Source organism: Terrapene carolina, unplaced genomic scaffold (genome assembly GCF_002925995.2).
Source record: "Terrapene carolina triunguis isolate 2854851 unplaced genomic scaffold, T_m_triunguis-2.0 Scaffold96, whole genome shotgun sequence".
Taxonomy (NCBI): domain Eukaryota; kingdom Metazoa; phylum Chordata; order Testudines; family Emydidae; genus Terrapene; species Terrapene triunguis.
Window position 1 is genome coordinate 42,830,691 of NW_020664447.1, and position 20,865 is coordinate 42,851,555.

A 20,865-nucleotide genomic window follows, 5' to 3' on the forward strand; every position below is an offset into this window, starting at 1 on the left:
TCTCTGTTTTTGGAGTGAACTGCTTGATAAACTGTTGGATTTCTGACGTGACTGACCTTACTGCTGGCAGGTGGGATTTTTGAAGGTGGAATGTTAAACGCATTAACATTCAGTGTTAGGAGCTCTGGATTGTCAAGGGCGTGAAGGTTAAAACTCTTTAGGGAATAATCTCTCTTCTTTTGCTTTCTGAAGATCTGCTTGGACCATTACTTCATAGGAGAAATGCCTTGTGGCCTGGAAATTGAATGTAAGGTTTGGAGAAAAAATGCTTTTCATATTAGTAATTAGATGCCTTTGGTCACTAACATGTTTGTCATGTTGGTGTGAGGCAAAAATTGGGGAAGAAACCAAAATGACTTGATCTCTGTAATGGAATCAGGTGTTTGGCTCTTTCTGCTGGTTTAACTACTGGAATGTTGGTGAACCACCAAGTTGCCTGTTTAAAACTTTAACAGTTTTGGCACTGGAGCTTTGCATATTTGACAGTGATTCTGCTTCTGAGCTAAAGATTGATGGATTAGCCTAATGATTCAGAGTTTTATTGTGTGCAAAAGTAAGTAACTGATCCAAAGAAATGTCCGAGCAGTGTTGAATTCTGGAGATGGAATGAAATCTGATCAGCCACGGATCATCTGCATGACACTTCTAGTACTATGGTTATATGCTGTCAAAAAAGGCTGATAGTACAAGTCACTCCCTCCTCTCATCCTTTCTGAAAGACCTAGATAAGGCCCCTATAAATGCAGAATGTTCACGTCATGATAGTTCTGTGGTAACATGTTGCTTAATCATTTGTCTCCAGTGCAGTATCCCCTTGTGCTGAAGCAGTCTTGACATGTGCTAGCTGCATGTGTGGTAGTCTGTGCCCACCTCTTCCAAGAACAGCATCATTGGAAAGGTGCACAGACTTAAATTCTGTCTCTGTAGACTTGCCCTTTTGCTGACTGGGAGCATGCACTTTTATGTCTTGCTTTTATTTCTTCAGAACAGCTGCAGAAAGGCAAGAGGGCAGCCATAGAAAGGAAATAGCAGAACAGCATGTGGGAGGCATGGGATTCATGGGAAATGAATAATTACCTTTATTAGTAGAAAGACATAATTACACTTTCGTGAATATATAACTGGAAATGTTCTCTTTCCAGCGCCATCTGGGTCGTGGGACAGTTGCAAGCTGTTTTAGTCACAGCCTGTTTGTTTATGTTAATTAGTCCTCCTGAGAAAAAGCTGCTTATTCACCACGAAAAAACAAGGAGTCCTTGTGGTACCATAGAGACTAACAAATTTATTTGGGCATAAGCTTTCGTGGGCTAAAACCCACTTCATCAGATGCATGGAGTGGAAAAATACAGGAAGCAGAATATATATCATAGCACAGGGGTCGGCAACCTTTCAGAAGCGGTGTGCCGAGTCTTCATTTATTTACTTTAATTTAAGGTTTCGTGTGCCGGTAATACATTTTAACGTTTTTTAGAAGGTCTCTCTCTATAAGTCTATATATTATATAACTAAACTATTGTTGTATGTAAAGTAAACAAGGTTTTCAAAATATTTAAAAAGCTTCATTTAAAATTAAATTAAAATGCTGCTCTTATGCCACCAGCCTGTTCAGCTCACTGTCAGCCTGGCATTCTGTTCACTTAGACCGGCAGCGGGCTGAGTGGGGCCTGACCTCTGAAGCCCCCCACACCCCCAGAAGGGTGGGTGTGGGGGGCTTCAGAAGTCAGGGCAGAGGGTTGGGGGTGTGTGGAGGTGCAGGGCAGAAGGCTGGCGGTGTGGGGGGTGGGAGGGCAGAGGGCTGGGGTGTGTGTGGAGGTGCAGGGCAGAAGGCTGGGGGTATGGGGGGCTTCAGAGGTCAGGGCAGAAGGCTGGGGGTGTGGGAGGTTCAGGGCAGAGGGCTGGGGTGCTCGGCTCCTGGGGGTGCTCCCAGCCCTCTGCCCTGAGCGGCTCATGGCAGGGGGCTGGAAGAGATATGTCCTGTTCCACCCTCTGTCCCAAGGCTTGTCCCTACCTCTTCTCTGCCTCCTTTACCCAGGGCCGGCTTTAGCAAGGGGCTGCCGCGCACCGGCTGGAGCTCTGGCCGGGAGAGTGGGGCCTCGGGGCTTTTGCGGAGAAGCGAGCACGCTGCCACTCCTTCCCCCTCCCTTTGCAAGGGCCGGTGCAGGGAAGGAGAGGAGGAGGGGCAGAAAAGCAGGCTGCACCACTGCTGGGGGAAGAAGCGGGGGAGGGGAGGAGCTTGGCTGCTGCAGGACGGAGCTTCTGCCTCCTGCCCCAGCAGGGGAGAGCGGTGGGCGGGGGGCTGAGTGCGGCTGGGGGTCGGACCCACGGCAGGCAGCCGCGTGCCATTCAAAATCGGCTCGCGTGCCGTGTTTGGCACGTGTGCCGTAGGTTGCTGACCCCTGTCATAGCACATGAAAAGATGGGAGTTGCCTTACCAAGTGGGGGGTCAGTGCTAATGAGCCAATTCAATTAAGGTAGAAGTGGCCTGTTCTCAACAGTTGACAAGAAAGGGTGAATACCAAGGGAGGGAAAATTACTTTTGTAGTGCTAACGAGGCCAATGCAATCAGGTGGCCCATTTCCAACAGTTGACAAAAAGGTGCGAGTATCAGCAAAGGGAAAATTACTTTTTGTAATTTGTAAAAATGTCGTCCGTCCCCCCCCAACTTTTGATTTTTATATATTGGGGAACACAACATAATGACAAAGTATCATACATCCTAAGATCTTCCACTTACTCACAGCTTAATGTCTCTGCATTATCTAGGATGTAGCTGTGCTGCTTTCCCTCCCTTCGTTTGTTTCATTGTGTGCGGCTATCATACTACTGCACGTCACCCCAGCCGTCTTTTCCTCTCCTAATTTTGGAATATGATGATGACCTGCCACAAGGTAGAGTTGTTCTTGTGTAGTGTGAAGTTGATAAGGATGCACTATGGTAGTGGTCTTCTCTTTATAGAGACGTGCAGTCTGACTACAGTTGCAGGCAAGACTGCTACTTTTCCCTGCTTTGGTCTCTGGCATTTACTGTGGTGTTGGGTGTGGTTTTAAAAAACAACTAAACCTTTGTAGAATAGAACAGAATCATAAGGACTATCAGGAACTGACTGACTAACCACAGCTCTATAGCATGCCTTTGACTAGATGGCTTGGATGGCTATGGCAACATGATCACAGATGGTTTCTCAAGAATGATTAGAGAAAGGGAATGTGTATGGGACCCTGTCTGGACTGGCCTTGGGGCCAGAACCAAGTAGGAAGGGGAACCCGCGCATTGATCCCTGGAGTCTTTACAACACAATAAAGCAAATGGCAATTGCTGCAGTTTACACTCAGATCTTGGCAAATCCCTAGCGACCTCTCCACATGGAGGAGACAGAACTGTGATCTGATCCCAGAGCTGAATAGAATATTCATCCTTTGTACAGCAGAGCAACTTCCATGGCTGTAGTTTTTAGGCAGGCACTTTCATGGGCCTGTCTGATACATATTGAAATTCGATTCCTAGTTCTACAGCTCTTCCCAATGTAGCCTGTGCCATAATACAAAAGCTCTGGAACCAATATATACATGCTTCGTAGAAATTATGGAAAAGGAGAAAACAAGCACATGGGTGGGGAGCTTTTTGTTTAACAAAAAACACAACCTGGGGCATTGCATGTGGGACAGGCATGTGTATTAAGCTGCTGAGGCTCAAATAAACAAACTCCTCAAGAATTTAGAGAGAGAAACAAATGATTCCCTATCCATTTCAATGTGTCTGTTCGCTGTGCAATTCTAAGCGCACAACACTAGCTTTAAGGATCAGGAAGAGAGTGAGCTGTGTGTTTGCTTTGGCTTCAGCCCTGGTGTTAAAAGAAATATTGGAAGTACAACTGGAGTAGCAGGGGATTTCAGGGGTCCATCTAGGGAGGATTTTGCAGGTGCAGTATTATCCGCCTTAATTGTCAAGGGGAGAAGTAGTCAAATTGAACAAAATGGTATTTGCTGATTGCTGAGAGCGCTCATTGCAGATGAAGTAATAAGTTTTTGTTGCCTGTCTTTGAAATGTGATCATTCCATGTTGGTTATGAGAAGTGAAAATAGTCTTCTGGATTGAATGAGACTCTCTGAAACACGGTCGCCTTTCTTTAAAGGAAAATCAGTTACTTTGTTCAATGTAGCATCTTGAAAGTTCACAAGAGAACCACTTACACAAATACTTTAATTTCACTTGGTGTGTCTGGACTTCTTGAGGTGGACACTTTTGTCTAACTGTAAAGTGAACAGCATTCTGGACACAGCCCAGAGCTGATGATCAGAAGCCAGTTCTAATTAGACAATCAGCAGGACCTTGCTGATTAACTCTTCACAGAGTACTGAATGAAACTCATGAATTTTGAGCTAAATCTAGACTTATGCTGAATGCTCCCTATTAATCATGTGGATTAAACAGAAGAGCGTTAGAACATAAGTCAGGAGCCAAAGAAATAGTAGCCAGTAGGAGCAGGCACAGAAGCAGCCTCAGGAAAACATTACAGTATGGGGAGGGGAGAAAAGCTCCTAGCCAGGATCATCCCTGCACCTTTTGGACCAAGAACCGCGCACTCCACTCTGGGGGACACTAGCATCCATGAAGTGCCCCTTGCCCCTGAGCCATGTGGGCTTGGGGAGAAGGAGATTCCAGGGAGGAGCCAGCCCTAGGCCAAAGAAACTGAAGCTAGGAAGAACAGGCATGAAAGCAACCTCAACAAGATAACAGTGGACACTGATGTGAGACTACTTTTTACAGTTTTGACTGGATATTATCTACTCTGTGTTAATTGTTTGCTCCAACCCCCTTGTTCCCCATCTATCAGTCTCTGCACCTCAGCCTCACTCGATGTATCTTTTGTACCCTCTTCTTCCTGGTCTCTCAATTCTTCCTGGTCTCTCAATTCTTCCTTTCAGTGTTCCCTCTCCTTTCTGTCTAGCTAATCTTCTAGTATTACCCCTCCCCTAAAATTAAAAAAAAACAACACAAAAACTTAGACCAAACATATCATTGCAGGCATCACATTGTTTGCTGTGCTTGTATGTTATATTCCTTTGTTTTTATCTGTTTAGATTGTCATCTCTGTGGGGTGGGGGGACTGTCTACTGTTTGTACAGTGTCTAGCACATTGTGACCACATTTGTGGCTGGTCCTTAGGCACTCAGTACTCTAATAAACATGATAAATGTTGTGTTGGGTGAGGTGGGAGGGAAAGGCATTTGTCAGGAAAATAAATGTTTTCAATTGCCTTAAAATTTCTTGCCCCTCAGTTATTCTTCTACTAACGATGCTCCAGAAGGTGGCAGGAATCTTCTGTTAAAACTGAAGGCCTGGAAATATAGAGAGTGTATGAACATGATGTAATGCCTTAACTTGAATATTTCAGTATGCATCACTTCATTTGCATATCAGGCTTTAAAATGAAAAACATTTTATTTCTACTGTCATCTAAGTTGCTTTGCTACAGTGATGGACATGCCATAAGTAAGTATAAACTAACTTTAGTAGACATTTAAGTGCTTAATGAGACTAAAGCATAAATACAAACTGAGGCTAAACGCTTAGTTTTCTGATTTTAAAAGTAGTATTTGCTGACAATCTGATGGGAGAGATCTTCTGTTAGAAACTCCAACAGTCTCTAAGGGAGGGAGAGTGAGGAGCCCAGGCACCAAGGAAAAATACCATGGTAACTCCATTAATCTTAGATACCCAACTGGAGTCCAGGCTGTTGGCTCCTTTGGGATGGGAGAGTGGGGGAGAGGCTTTCTCTGGAGATGAGGAGGGAATTGTATCAGATCCACTTGTCCGGCTCACTGAAAGCTGGGATTGTAGTCACAGAAATTATCTCTATGCCCTACCATTCCATGCCATTGATGGTGGCTGAACACTGCTCCTGCTGATCCTCCCCTACAGCTGGAGCTCTGGCTCTGAAAGGCCCTTCATGCACAAAGGAGGTGTGAGGCATTCTACCCCACACAGTGTTTATGCTGTGAGACTTTCTGAGAGATACCAGAATGTAAATAGTAAAGGTGCCAGTCAGCAGTACTCAGGAATATGTAACATAGTCCTACAAAACCCAGGAACTAATAAAAACTTGTTGTTCACTGGAAATGGCTTTTTTTTATGCAGCATTTTACATCCCCGCAACACAGGTGTGATACTCTACCCAGAAACATTCAGATCACACGCACGACGAATGTTTGTGGGTAGAACATCTTGCCGGCAGTTTCTGTTAAGTCTCCCTGTTTCCCTGGAAGATCCAGGCATCCACTTATTAGTCCATGACAGGGTCCTCTGAAATCGGGAATCTCGGGAGGAAAATGGGAGACGGAATAGATATGAAGTTACTACCTAAAATATATTCTAGAGCATCTTTAGTTTGAATCTAGGCTTGTAACTGACTATTGTGGAGGAGGGAAATATTAGTGTCTTTTACAACATAAGTTTTAACTTCTTTTCTGTTGTGTTCTAGATCCCTCCCCCTCCCCCCCCAATCTAGTTAGAGACCTTAAACCCACAGATGCAGGATTGGCTCAAAATTCACCCCATCTTTGCTAAATCTTGCATATGTTAAATCTTGAACACTTTGGTTGGAATTTGTTTTATCAGTATTAAGACAAAATGGAACTGTTGGAGAGCAAAGGAGGTGAAGAGGGCTGGTATGTTAGCGTTTCTCCTCTCGTGACCATGATTCAAATCCTGGTTTAAGACACAAATGAAATTAATTTGGTTTCAGCCAAGTTAATAGTCTCACACTTCCTTTGTGCATGAAGGGCCTTTTCAGAGAGGGAGCTCCAGCTGTAAGGGAGGAGGAGCAGGAGCAGTGTACAGCCACTATCCATACACATCAAAAAAGCAATGCATGGCTTTGCACAATTTGCCATGATTGGCTGTCCAAAATAAGCACATGATATAAGTATGAGGCCAACCATCTGGCTCAGACTTATGCCGTTCATTTCCTTGCTCCTTTTTCATTAGCACAGGATTAACTCACAAATTAGAAGCTAGTTTTTGGCAGGGTGGATTTGATTTAAATCAAATTGATTTAAATCACTAGTCAGAAAGACTTGATTTAATCATGATTTCTACATAAAAGTGCATTCTTGTTGGTTGTTATAACCTTACTCCATATTCTTCACAACTCAGAGATGGATGTAGGTTTCATTTTTAGAAAGGTACACACTATACATTTTTAAACAGTGATTTATTTTGAAAACTTTTCAGATTAGTTTTACAGCTATATCAGAAAATGAATGATTGTTTCGTTATTTCATTTACCAAAGGTAATTGAAGCAGATATTTATGAAGTCATTGGGAGGTGAATTACCTCCAGTTCAACAGGTTAATCATTATTTTAAATGTCTATCTGGTGATGTTCTCCTCCTAATACAGCATGGCAAGAAAATCCTCCAAATATTAAACAACTTTAAGTATTCTGGATTTTTTTCTTCAACAGCAAACATATAATATTTTAACAAAACAAACATACGTCCCTCACTTCTCACATTTATCTCCAGACTTCTTCTCCTTGTCCAGATCTATTCCGCCCCAACAGTCTTCTATTTATTGAACTTATTGAAACTTCTCACTTTTAGAGAGAGGTAAGGGATTGACTCTGTGTACATAACTTTGCAGAGGGACAATAGGGTTGAGGTCTGTTATTTCTCACCTCTATATATAATTCATTTATTTATTTTAAAACATTTTTGCTGTTAACAAGCATGTTATCTCTGGAGACACAAATCCACAGTTTGAGAACTGCAAAACTAAGCATCTCTGATGGTATCTTCTAGACTGAGCACTGAGTTCCATTGGGTAGATAGAAAGATTAACCTAAATAATCTATACAGAAGCCCCTGGAACCCCATAAGATTGGGTCCCTAATCCATGAACTATTGGAACTCATTTACAAAACTTTTCTTAAACATTTCATGAATATATTGTCTCATACTACAGAAATAGAATTTATAATCCCTATTCCATGATGAGATATCTTTGAACTATAATGTATCTTAATTAAAACTATCTTTAGATAGATGTTTTCCTCAAAAAGCTTTTTATAAAAAAAATCCAATTTAAATCGAAAAAATGTTTGATTTATTATTATTATTATTAACACACATTGATTTTTATCCACCCTGGTTTTTGGTCTCTGGTGTTTCACATTCACTTTGGTGGCATATCCAGAACTCATTTTTCCGCAGTAAGAGGCTCATACAATTTCAACCCATCTTTAATTACTGGTAGTTTTACAGCTAGTAAGAAGTGCTGCTCTACTCATGAACTTTCTAAAGATGAGCTGAGTGAGGGATGGGGGGTGAGGGAGACAGCATTTGTTTTCAACCACTAACAGAATTTACCTCCTGGTATATCAGCTGCTTGTTTCACTAGGAGAGGCATACAATTGTAGGCAGTGCTTTATTTGTGCCAGGGCTGAGCCCAAGCACCTCTAGGCTTGCTCATTAATTAAAAAATTACTTGAGCCCTAGCACCTCTTCCATTACAGATTAAGCACTGGTTGTAGGGTGTTGTCAGTTCCTAAGCAACAGGAATACCCGTGTGTTCTATTATGGGAGGGAGAAGAGGCTGCATTGTCTCCTCCAATGGGCTTTCAAATCTTGTGTGATGTGTGTTTTTTTTTTTTAACAACATTTATCAAGTAAACTAATACATATGAAACCCAAGTGCTCTAGGCCAGGGGTTGGCAACCTTTCGGAAGTGGTGTGCAGAGTCTTCATTTATTCATTCTAATTTAAGGTTTCACATGCCAGTAATACATTTTAATGTTTTTAAAAGGTCTCTTTCTATAAGTCTATACATACAACAATAGCTTAGTTATATGTTAAAGTAAATAAGGTTTTTAAAATGTTTAAGAAGCTTAATTTAAAATTAAATTAAAATGCAGAGCCCCCCAGACCGGTGGCCAGGACCTGGGCAGTGTGAGTGCCACTGAAAATCAGCTCGCGTGCCACCTTTGGCACGCGTGCCATAGGTTGCCTACCCCTGCTCTAGGCCACTTCTCAGTCATGCTTGTGTCCCCATCCTCCTATATGTCCCCATTCATGCTACCATACTGCAAAAAAGATGTAAGAGAACAAACTTGTCCCCTGAGGAAAATGGCTCTGTGTGCCCCTGCTTGGTGGCAAAGGATTATGGAGTGTGCACTTATTCTTCACATAGCGTTAATGGAAAAGAGAGCTGCGTACGTTTTGTTCTACTGATGCAGTAAATGTTGGTTTGTTTTCCTTCACTGCCACCCTCAAATCCCAAATGTCTCATGAAATTTGCTAGTGTCTTGATTCCAGTTACTCATCAGTTGCTCTCTGGGACAAGAGCCCTCACTATCTCTTGTGAAGAGGGAGGGAGCTAAACTTTCAGGAGGACAGTAAGAGTCTCCAGCACACCCTCATCCTGGTTGTCTCCTAACTTGTGAGCGCTCTGCCTGCTCACTTCTGGAGAGGGAGTGGACTGCAGTTGGCAGACAGGTATATGCAGAACACAGACTCTGAGGGGTTGCCATCACAAGGGGATATGGTTTGTGGTTAAGTGTCTACTTCAGGTATTGAAGGGGAAATTGGTGTGCTTAATCATATTTTTAAAAGTAATGTAAAGAATTCTATATAAACAAAAGAACAATGCTGGGTGTAAGTAAATGGGTGGATGTGAAATGGCTCAGAAAATAGGTCCTATAATAAATAGTAATTTTCTTTAGAACGATGAAGTCTGAGCAACTTTTTAGGTGTTGATCAAGAAGCCAAAGGAGATGATTTGTATTTTACTCTTACTTCGTATGTGTATGAGAAAGGAATCACCAAAACATGCATAGCAAATCTAAGTGATCAGATGACCTTGTAATCCTCCTCCTCCCTTCCCTCATGCCCCCTATTGTATGTAGTTCTTACTTGTTATGTTTGTTTACCATAGATTATAAACCCTTCAGGCAAGGAATGTCTGTCTATATGTTCTGCTTTGTACACTCTAGGCATTGTGAATAAATAATAGCAGTTGAGGGGCATATTGGGAGCCTCTGGACAGGGAGAAAATGTTGCCTCTGCATTTCTTCATTTCATGAACACATTTCTGATGGCAAATACCCTTTTTTCAAAATTGAAATTTAACTTGGCCAAAAAAAAAAAAAAAAAAAGCCTTCAGTGTTCCATCAGGAAAATCATCATAAAAATCCAGCTGCTCAACTAGAAGGATCTTAATCTCGCTTTCTGTCTGCAAGCAGCCAGCCTGCCAGCAAGATGAAAAGTTTATTTTGATCCTCCCAAAATCAAACTTTTCTCAAAATCTTTTCATGGGAAAAATTTGGCATTTATCGTTTCATCAATTTGGAACGAAAATGTTAAAAATTTGACATTTTTAAATAGGAACGGATTTCCATTTGCCAGCCAGGTCTGTTCTAGACAAATGTAGTGAACGAACTATAAACTGCCATGCAGAGGCTATGTTCTTTGTGATTATTCTGTTCATTTCATGGAACCAATGTACTAATCCTGGACTATGGGATCAGATAGTGTAGTAGCCAGGAATAAAATATTAAATCCATTCCTCCACCACCAAATTTTTACTCATGTTAAGGTTGGCAGAGTTTTTTTCTCACGTGTCCACAAGATTTAATGCGTACATGAATAAAATCAACTCCTCAGCACCTCGTAATGAGCAAAAACACTTTTTCATACCAAAATCAAGCATGTACTATCTACCACACAGGTGGATAGGGCAGATTCATAAGTAAATAAATGGACTAGTATACCATTCCTTCCTCAACTGTGCTTTCTGGATTATGAAAAGAACCAATAATCTCTCCCAATTCCATTTCCGCTCCTATGATATGACTACATTGCAGACAGTGTGCCTGCATATGAAGCGCACTACTGAAACCTTAGGGTGTTTCCTGCCAGGTGAGGTTGGGAATCATTGTTTTGCTGTCCCTCAGCCACCATGCCAAGAATGTTTCTTAGGGAGCCTGCTGTAAACCTATGGGGACTGGAGTCTGATGTGATGTGTGAAATCAGAAGATTACCAATAAACTCCATAGCAAATTTTAAGTAAAACTGCTAAACTGAAGCTATTTGAGTGATGGTAAAGTTCCAAATAACCATATTGTGGGCTGCAACCAACCCCCCTCCTCCTGAAATCCAGGTTACTTGGCAACTCCTGAAATTTCCCACTTCAGTTCATCAAAACTCTTCCTTTCCTCATGCTCAATAGAATTAGCTTTATGCTATGCTAACATAACTGGGAAAATGGAAGATTGAGGACACTGATAAGCAGAAGTGCTGGTTGAATACTAACCTGCAACAAAATGTTGCTCAGTGCAGTATTTGTTTGCCTTTCTCAAATATCCATACTGAGGTGCTTACAACTGCTTTGTTCCTATCTTCTGAGTTGAGAGACTCTCCACAGCGAGCCTTTAATGTAGCCTAAGAATTGTTGTTCTTCCTCTTAATGGGATTTTTTGGGGGGTTGTTGCTTTAATCTTTGTAGCTCTTGATCAAATGAAGCATTTCCCTGATTTCTATTTTATCCAGATGGGAGCCTTTTGGAAAGGAGTAGGCTTTGCTTATACACAGCAAGCTTCCACTGCTCATTCCGGAGGAGGAGGTTCACTTTCAGGTCATCTTGAATTGCTGTTTTGATTGAGTAATCTTGGTGGCTCCATCAGCGTAAAGATGAAAAGCTTGCTTTTTTGGCACTGTAGACCTTGGTCTGCACCGAATGTTCAATGGGGGGAAAATAGTGTTGTCTTTATTCTTTAAAAATTAGAAAAAGCCCTTTTCATAAAGAACAATGAATCCCTTCATACATGTACCGTAAAATATTTCTGTGAAAAGTTGGAGTTGTATGGGCTGGAAATAGAATGATATTGGTAGTCTTGGAAGGATTAGATTTTTATTGTTATATGTCCCTAATTATTGCTTTACTTACACACAGACAGACAGACAAAATATTTGTCAACAATAATCAACTTACAGATAGGAAAACCAAGAAAAATACTGTTTGAGAATTTACTAGTTTGAATTAAGAATACTTACTTTGTATATTTTGATATGGGATGTTGACACCTTCCCCTCCCCCCCAATTTCATGCAATTGTGAAAATTTTAATTAATATATTTATAATTGAGCTAAAAATAAATATTATTCTGTTACTTTTTGATGTAAGCAAGAGATCCGCTCTGTTAAGAGCTTGATAAGTTTATGGAGGGGATGGGATGATGAGACTGCCTACAATGGCGTATGGCCCACTGGCAACTGCCAGTAGCAAAAAATCCCTGACTGCTGGAGATGGGACACTAGATGGGGATGTCTGAGTTACCACAGAGAATTCTTTCCCAGCTATCTGGCTGATGGGTCTTGTCTATATGCTCAGGGTTAACTGATCTCCATATTTGAGGTCAGGAAGGAATTTCCACCAGGTTGGATTGCCAGAGACTCTGGGTTTTTTTGCCTTCCTCTGCAGCATGGGGCACGGGTCACTTGCAGGTTTAAACTAGTGTAAATGGTGGATTCTCTGTAACTTGAAGTCTTTAAATCATGATTTGAGGACTTCAGTAACTCAGCCAGAGGTGTTAGGTCTATTATACGTATGGGTTGGTGAGGTTTTGTGGCCTGCAATGTGCAGGAGGCCCGACTAGATTATCATGATTGTCCCTTCTGACCTTAAAGTCTATAATGTGGACCACTTCACAAATCACTGGATGCAGCTGTTGTCTAAGGACTTGTCTAAACACACAAATTGTACCACATTAGCTATACCAGTATAGTTAGTAGAATAACCCCACACCACTCCCAGTGTGGATGCAGTTATACTGATTTACTTTTATACAGGAAAGGGAGTAATATATTTTGCTATATGTGTGCCGTAGGCCTGGCCTACACTTAAAAGTTAGATTAACATAGCTACAGCACTCACGGGTGTGAAAAATGCTGACCTAACCCCCAGATTAGTTGTGGCTAGGTAGATGGAAGAATTCTTTGTTGACCAAGCTACTGCGGCTCGGAGAGGTGGATTATCTGCAGCAGTAGAAAAATTATTTCTGTTGCTGTAGGAAGTGTCTAAGCATAGCTATAGCTCCGTAGCTGTTCTGCTTGTAGCACCCATAGTATAGATGTGGCTTCATACTGATATAACTGTTCACTCTAGGGGTTGTGGGGTGTGTGTGTGTGTGTGTGTGTGTCAGTGTGAGAAATCTAACTGAAATAGCTATAGCAGTACGGAGAGTGAATAGACTAGGCTTTGGCTCTGTCTAGATGTGGGGGTGGGAGGCATTTTTTGGGGGGGGTTTTGGTAAAACATGTTGGTTAACCAACATTTTAATATGATTTCCTTAATTAGGGTCAGAACTTTTCATGCCTAAGCCAGCACCTTTGGTACCCATCGTGCTAGTTACAGTATTTAATCAGAGGGGACTAGTACCACCCACTGAATTGTCACCACCATTTTTTAAAACACATCTGGGTGTTCAGTTCCTGTCCAAGAACTGACCTGTTTGCCTCATTTGTGTGAACTGAAGGGACCGCTGCCCAAGGTGGTATGACTGCAAGTCCTGTTATGATAGCATAATTGTGCTTGGTGAAATGAAATGGCATGGGAGAGCAGAGCCACACTTGTTTACAATAATGCTTCCTTTAGTGATATGAAAAACAGGTGTGTCTTGTGGTGGTTATAGGGTGAAATGGACCTAGAGAATTGGCAAGGGTGGCAGGGTGTATGTTAAAATATGAAGTCTATATAAAACTTACTCTTTTAATTGAAATAATGCCTAAGCACGAAACTTGCTTCAGCTGCAAACAGCTATCCAGTTACTGTATTGACTCCTTATCAAAGTACCAGGTTGTGAAGTCATTGTTTCAATAACCCTCTTGCTTGTTGTTTTGCTGCAGTTGTGGCAGTGGTATTGAGTCATGATTTGATGGATGAGAAGCAGCCTTGCTTTTTTTAATCAGCAGACATGGAATACACCTAATTGTTCTGAGCAGAAATCCTGCCAGTGGAGATAAGGTGCATAATGGCTAGTATCTGAAATGTTTTCCTGGAGAAAATCTTCAAGTAAGCTGGGGACTGCTGGACGACCATACATACAGTCTAGTGAATTTTGAATTATTTTTATATGGTTATCAGGGTCTATAAAAGATCCTGGATGCACTTCTGAGTCTCTGGAGGTTCCCAGACCTCTTATCTCTACATGCCCTTACCCCAGCATGTGTCCTGGGTCTGTTCTAATTTACGCTTTGTTTCTCATGACCCCTTATAGGTTGAGGAAGGCTAAGAATAGCCAGAACACGCTTGCATACCAGTCAGACCTCCTACATTGCAGGGCTGGGGAGCTGCAGAGGCCACTCTCCGCTATCAAGGGGAGCTTCCTTTTTGCAGGGGGTGCTCCATGTGGGCAGTTTCTTTTACCTTTCATGACCCTTTTGTGCTGTGTTTTCTGGGGGGTAATGGACATGGTATCCTTGACTGATATATTGTGATTAGGTTCAATGTGGAACCTCACATACAAAGATAAAGCTTAGTCATGGTGTCTCTTGCATCAAGATCTCTGAAAGGCATATCTATTTCCTCAACTGTTCAAGGCTATAAAAGATTTTGTAGAAAATGACCGCTTAGCTCATGGAGCAATGGTGTGAATCTGAAACAATTTTACCTTGTGGTGTAGCCATAGCCTCTTCTCTGCAGAGGGTGAGCACAGGAGCAAGTCTCTGATTTGCTTTACAAAAAGTAAAGCACTTGCACAGCCAAAGGGATAGCTGCTCCATATTCCATTTCTCACCACACACTTGGCTGATTCATTTTCCTGCCTTTGGCAATCCCCAGTGGTGCTGAAGACATGTGATCTTCCACAAAGTTGGCAGTGTTTCAGTACTATAATTCTTTCCTCCTTGTTTTACCTGGCCAGTGCAGCAACTTGTGAGAGAAAGAAAGTGAGCGTTTTTTTTAACTGGAGCCAGACCTGCAAACTCACCACTAATTACTAGCTGTTCAAATTCTTCTTGTAACCAGCAGTACTGGGAACTCCCAGTGCAGTCTCCCAAGGGTGGTAGGATTTACAAGCGGTCATGCTGAGTAATAGAACACCTCTCTAGGGTTTCTTTCTTAAAGATCCATTTGAGTTCAAGTGAGGTTTATATGGCTGGTTGTTAATGTTATAAAACTGCATTTTAAATCACAATTTTCAACCCCATTGTAATTATCCTAATTATGTCAGCTTCTCGTAACACTGATGTAGGCTTTGTCCATCCCTATTGAGTTCCTGAACTTTCTGTTCCCTTGCCCTTTTACATTCTTCACTCTCAAACATTTGTGTCGCTGCCATTACTCTTCCATCCTAGGAAGAATGATTGTAGCTCTCCTTAAAATCTGAGGGATTCAAAGCATGGCCATCTCAATTTCCTTCCCCAAAGCCAAAAGCCCTGCCTCCAGAGTACTCCTGAACCTCATCAGCCTGGGAAATGGCAGGGATCCAAAGATTGTTTTGGGAGGATTTATAATAATAAAAAATTTGCACTTCTAAATTACTGTACCCTGTGAGTTAGATGAGAAATATAATACTGTTCATTCTTCCATAGCTATATTGACTCGTGCAATGTTAATAGGAATAAAAGTATTTGTTGATGACTCTTCAAAGTACACAGAGCAGTTCTTTTAGTTCAAATAAATAAAAGGAAAGTTCTTTCCCATTGTTGTAATGGTCACCTATCTGAGTTTCAGACTTCAAGCCTCACTTGGCAAAATAAAATGACCTACTCTGTTCCACTTCATTATCATTTTGATTAGAAACAGTTTTCCGACCCCACATCTCCCCTCCCCCATTTAGTTTTTTACATTTACTGTCTGCATTGTGTTGAAAGGAACCACCAAACACAGTGTAGCCATGTCAAAGGCCTATCAGTTGAGGAAGATAAGGGGGTTGTTTGGTTGGCATGACCCCCTAAATGCCACTTTGGAGGTGCTGGGCTGTGAAGAACTGTATATTTTACATTCTGTCAGCCTACAAGGGCAAAAGTCTTGCTTAAATTGGAGTCTGCCAAAGTGCAGTGTTGGAAGTGAGGTCTTAAGGCAGCCATGTGACCTGAACTCTGGAACTTGAGTAGGGAGGGCATATGTGTGTGTGTGTGTGTGTGTATATGTATATGTGTGTGTCTCCTGCCTATGGTATCAGTCACTCCTGATCCCCGGAGTTCATTTCCCAGCAAATGGAGAACCCATTATCCTGCTGAGACCCCTGTGGAAGCTTGTGGTTTGACCCAGGTCAACAGCTTAATGAACAGTTCTGGTTAATAATTAGTGCTGCAAGTGGCATACTGCAAAATTTCAGGAACTGCTTAGACAGCTGTCTGAAATGGGACTTTCTAATTCATGCTGTATTTCAGATATTACCTAATGTCTACAGGAGATGAAAATCCCCTCTTCTAACTCTTTATTTTTTTTAGTCTCTTATCACACTTAGTCAATCCTCTTATTATTCTGTACAGCCTCTCAAAGTGCATCCCAAGGCACTTTGCAAAATGAATTAAAACGAACAGTTCATATATTGAAGAATAAGCCAAATTAAACAAATGAAAGAGATGAAGCAGAAACCATATTGGCATTGCAAACTTGACTGAGGAGGGGAATTCCAGATCTAAAAGGCACAATGAGAAGACTCTGAAATAGCTTTACTGATAGTTAAGAATCACCAACAGGCTGACACCCCTGGAACTCAAGGCACAACTTGGAATAGGAGGTTCCAGTATAAAACTAAGATGTGCAAGCTAGGTTTGGCCAATTGTCTTTAATACTGGGATCGTAATCAAGAGCCAATTTAGCGATCTCTTAATACATAGTTTTTAATTCTCTATTCTCTGTTAATTTTATTGACATAAGCAATATTATAGCAACACAGTTTACAGATTTCTTAGGTCAGGTGAATCATAGAATTGTAGGACTGGAAGGGGCCTCAAGAGGTCATCTAGTCCAGTCCCTTGACGTGTATTGAAAACACCTGGTATAGGTAATAATACTAGCAGCTGAATACAGCACAAGTTGAAATCTGTGTAGCTGTCTAGCAGAGTTCACACAGGGCTCTAATTGGACTGGGTTAGTGACCAGGGTGGGGTAGGTGGGTGTTTTGAGGCTGTCATCTTGTTCAAAATGTCATACTTCATTTTTTAAAAAATGAAGTAATTCTTAGCTTCTATGGCTGTTAATAAAACCTTTAAAATCTGACCTGGGTGTAGTCAGTGCAGCAATGCCTACCCAAGTGTTTCAGGTTCTCTGCAAAATCTCTGAGAAGGATGATTTCCCCCATTCATCTCAGCAGAATGATTACTCAGATGCCCAATGGTGATTTAAATGTCAAACATTAACTATTTCACTATGTTCGTCAAAACATGTGAGAAGGAGCGGGACAGCCATACTATGAAGATCTGCACAGTCTGTTTCGCTGCCATGAGTGGGTGGCACTTGGAGTACCACAATTTTTTTTCTTCCTTATGATCCATGAAGTCGAAAAGCCAGAGGGGATCAATGGAACCCAGTGTGTCAAGATCCCAACAAGGGCAGTCAGGGCCAAGGGTCAGTGCAGAGGAAAAACAGAGGCTGGGAGCAGCAGTAGAGTTTGTAGTCTGGTCCAGGCCAGGGTCAATACTAAGAGTCAGAATCAGGAGACAAAGTCCAAATCAAGCTGAGATCAAGCCAGAAGTTCAAGAGCAAGGAGCAGGAACAGTCATGATAGCTACAGAAGATTCACACTGTTGCCTGGACACATCCTGGAATGTCTGTGGGTTTATATAGGGCAGGGAGCCAATCAGGCGCTATGGGCCTGCTGTATGTCAAACCCTTGAGGTGGAGTTTTCTATGATCTGTGTTCACAGCAGGTCCTGGGAAGTGGAGTGCAAGTTGATTATGGCTGCCACTGGGTAGCAGCCTGGAGATATCAGGTGACTGGTAGCTCTACAGGCCTAGGCCTGGGCCTGGGCTCTAGAGGTATCCAGTTCCCTGACCTCCGAAACCTTTGTGGAGTATGGTCTGTTCTGGTGGTAGCTGTAGGGCCAAATGGCTTCCACTGGCTCTAGTAGCTGTTGCTCCTCCCTCTGCTGGAAGCTATCTGCAAACTCAGGCAGACATGCCTGCATTAGTTACACTTTGTAGTCACGTTTCGGAGCTTTTCTTCACAACCACTAGAGCTAGAATTTTTATTTAGTTTATTTTTTAAGGGGAAAAAAGCTCAGATTCTGATGCCCTAGGCATGTGCCTCTTGTTCCTAAATTATAATCCAGCCCTGTTCATGGGTGTATCCATATGCTACTGAGTAGGAGCCAAACCCAAGGAGCCCAGCAGAATATGCACACTCATATTTCAAACATCTGCGAGTGGCATCTCCATTGGGTGGAGCGTGGCGGAGTGCTGCCACTGCTTTTCCAGTTTGGACCAGGAATCCATCCAATAAGGCATTACTCTACTGATGTCTGGAATTAGCAATGGAAATCAGAACTTCAGTATTGGACCAGAGTATGGAAACGTCTTAATTCTAACTTCTACATTTATCATTCTGATGTTCAAAGTACAAAATTGGGTCATGCCTTACACTCAGGTTCTGTAAAATAGATACAGTATCATCTTGGGAACAATCCTGTATTCTGAATATGCAGTCCTTCTCTTGACTAATCCCTCTACTAGCACTGAAGGAGCCTGGCATGCTCTCCTAGTTGGGAATTGATGTTACTAGCAGTAGATGTAGAAGTGCTATTAGTCAGATGTATGTTGCTGGCAGTGGCTGAAAGGAATTTGAAAAAGGAAGAAGCAGAAAAGAAGACAGAACTTACTTTGCATCATAGTTGGCACCTTGAAAAGTTAGTTCAAGCATTTGGAAGGGCAGGAGCAATAGGGGAAGCAAAGCTTTGCGACCTAAATTAGTCATGACTTTAAACAGAGATTCAAAAGATTTTTGTGACACAGCATTACGAACAACTGCCAGGATTAACAGCACCAAGGTTAGTTCAAGGAACTCGGACGGTAAGGTGAGAGGGCAGAGTATCTATCAGCATAGTTGAGCAAATAGAACTTTAGCTATTGAAAAATGGCTGCCAATGAAATTGTAATCTAGATTCCATCTTTTTTGTTAATTTGTTTATAAGAGGAGTCTAAAATTACTAGCTTCTTTACGGGTCAGTTTTGGGGCATAAACTAAATGGCTTCATGTTAGCTATTAACTACACTAGCCTGAGCTTGGATCATTGAAAATGCTTGCTATCTTTGTTTTCTAGGTGTGGAGGTGCTGTTGGCTAAGGGAGGTGGGCATACTTTTAAGAATATCTTTTTACTCAAAGTAGGATTCCATACCTCCTTCAGCAAGCTCCACGTCTTCGCTTGTGCATGGATAGTCATCCACCTAATAACGTGTTAGTGTTGCTATTCACTCTTCAGTTACCCTAGTGCCAGTATTTTGACATTGTTTGGTTGACAAGGGAAGAGGGAGCATGTTGAAAAATAAGTATGCTATTCTTCTTTCTTACATGGAGGAAATGTTGTCTGGTGGTTGAGAAGGGGACTCAAGTCAGGACTCCTGAGATCTAGTCACTGTTCTGTTGAGTTGTTTGCACACCTTGGACAAGTCACTGATTTTCTCGTGCTTTTATTTCTCAATCTGGAAAACATGTATCATACTTCCCTTTTTCACAGAAAAGTTGTGAGGCTTAACTGATGTTTGTAAAGCCCTTTAAGATCTTTGGAAGGAAGTGTAAACCATTATTGGGAATTGTGACAATATGTGACTTTTTGTTGTGGACTTGTTTCTATGTAGGTATGCTATTCTTTGTGGCCAGTTCTCAGAACATGAAAGTATTCAGAAGCGTATTCAAGCTGGGTATGTTTTTAAGGTGAGTAAAGAGCAGCTGCTTCATATATGCGAGTTTTATTCAGAGCTGGCTTCTAGGGTGGGAAGCAAGGAAGATTGGTTTGGAATTTTATGTGCTAAATTATAAGAATCCAATGGAGGGATTCAAAAGGTAGGTGGCCTGAATTGTGGAAGAAAACGACAACAGTCCAGTCTTAGAGTTGTCCTGTGTGAAATGAGTGAGTTGTTTAGTCCAGTTTTTACTCTGCAAAATCTCACCACCACCACCACTTTGCGAAGAAGCTAAGGATTGAATGGGCACGGAAAAAGAAATATCCTTTCACCCTTGGTAGCAGCCCCTCTGCTTCCAGGCTAGGAGATGTTGGCAGAATAATGAGCGGGAGGCCTGCACTGTTGATGCCCATGCTGGTAGACAAATACATAACTTCAGTTTTTGAAGGCTATGAAAACAACATTTTTTGAGTTTACTATATTTGCTTAAAATAGAACTTTTCCAACCATGATTTTTATTCAGCAGTGGCACTTGCGTCATTGATTTCTCCCCCTCCCCCAATCTGTTTATGAACTACAATGATTTTATCATAAGTTAATTCTGTCTCTTGGCTCTGGTTTTCTTTAGGAACATGTTGATAAAGCAATTGCCCTGAAACCAGATGACCCCAAGTCTTACTATCTTCTGGGCAGGTGGTGTTACCAGGTAAATAGCTTTCTTCAGCCTGTACTCCTGATTTCCTGGATGTTCTAAATCTTCTTATCTTTTTCTTCTCTGGAAGATGATCTTCCATTTACATGAAAATGATGGGGAATTCAATCCAACAGCCATAAGTCTTAGGGGAATTCTATTCAATTGTTGAATTTGCATATTGCATTAGAAAACCCTAATACACCCTCACAGAAATGGCCTAGTTTCCTAAGTTCCCTGTTTGTACATATAGATTGAAAATTATCCTTATGGGAGGTCCAGGGCTTCCTATATTCAGTCCTGGAACAGTGCTAAAAAACACTAACTC

General features: G+C 41.7%; 1 protein-coding gene across 2 annotated transcripts in view; it reads left to right on the forward strand.

Moving 5' to 3' along the window:
- RMDN3 (regulator of microtubule dynamics 3) overlaps nucleotides 1–20,865 on the forward strand; it is a 59,375-nt gene that overhangs the window by 22,925 nt on the left and 15,585 nt on the right. For both annotated transcript variants that reach the window (XM_029911518.1, XM_029911517.1), the window contains 2 exons: nucleotides 19,802–19,877; nucleotides 20,475–20,552. In XM_029911518.1, coding sequence (XP_029767378.1) covers nucleotides 19,802–19,877; nucleotides 20,475–20,552 — 154 coding nt within the window. The remainder of the gene's footprint in view (nucleotides 1–19,801; nucleotides 19,878–20,474; nucleotides 20,553–20,865) is intronic.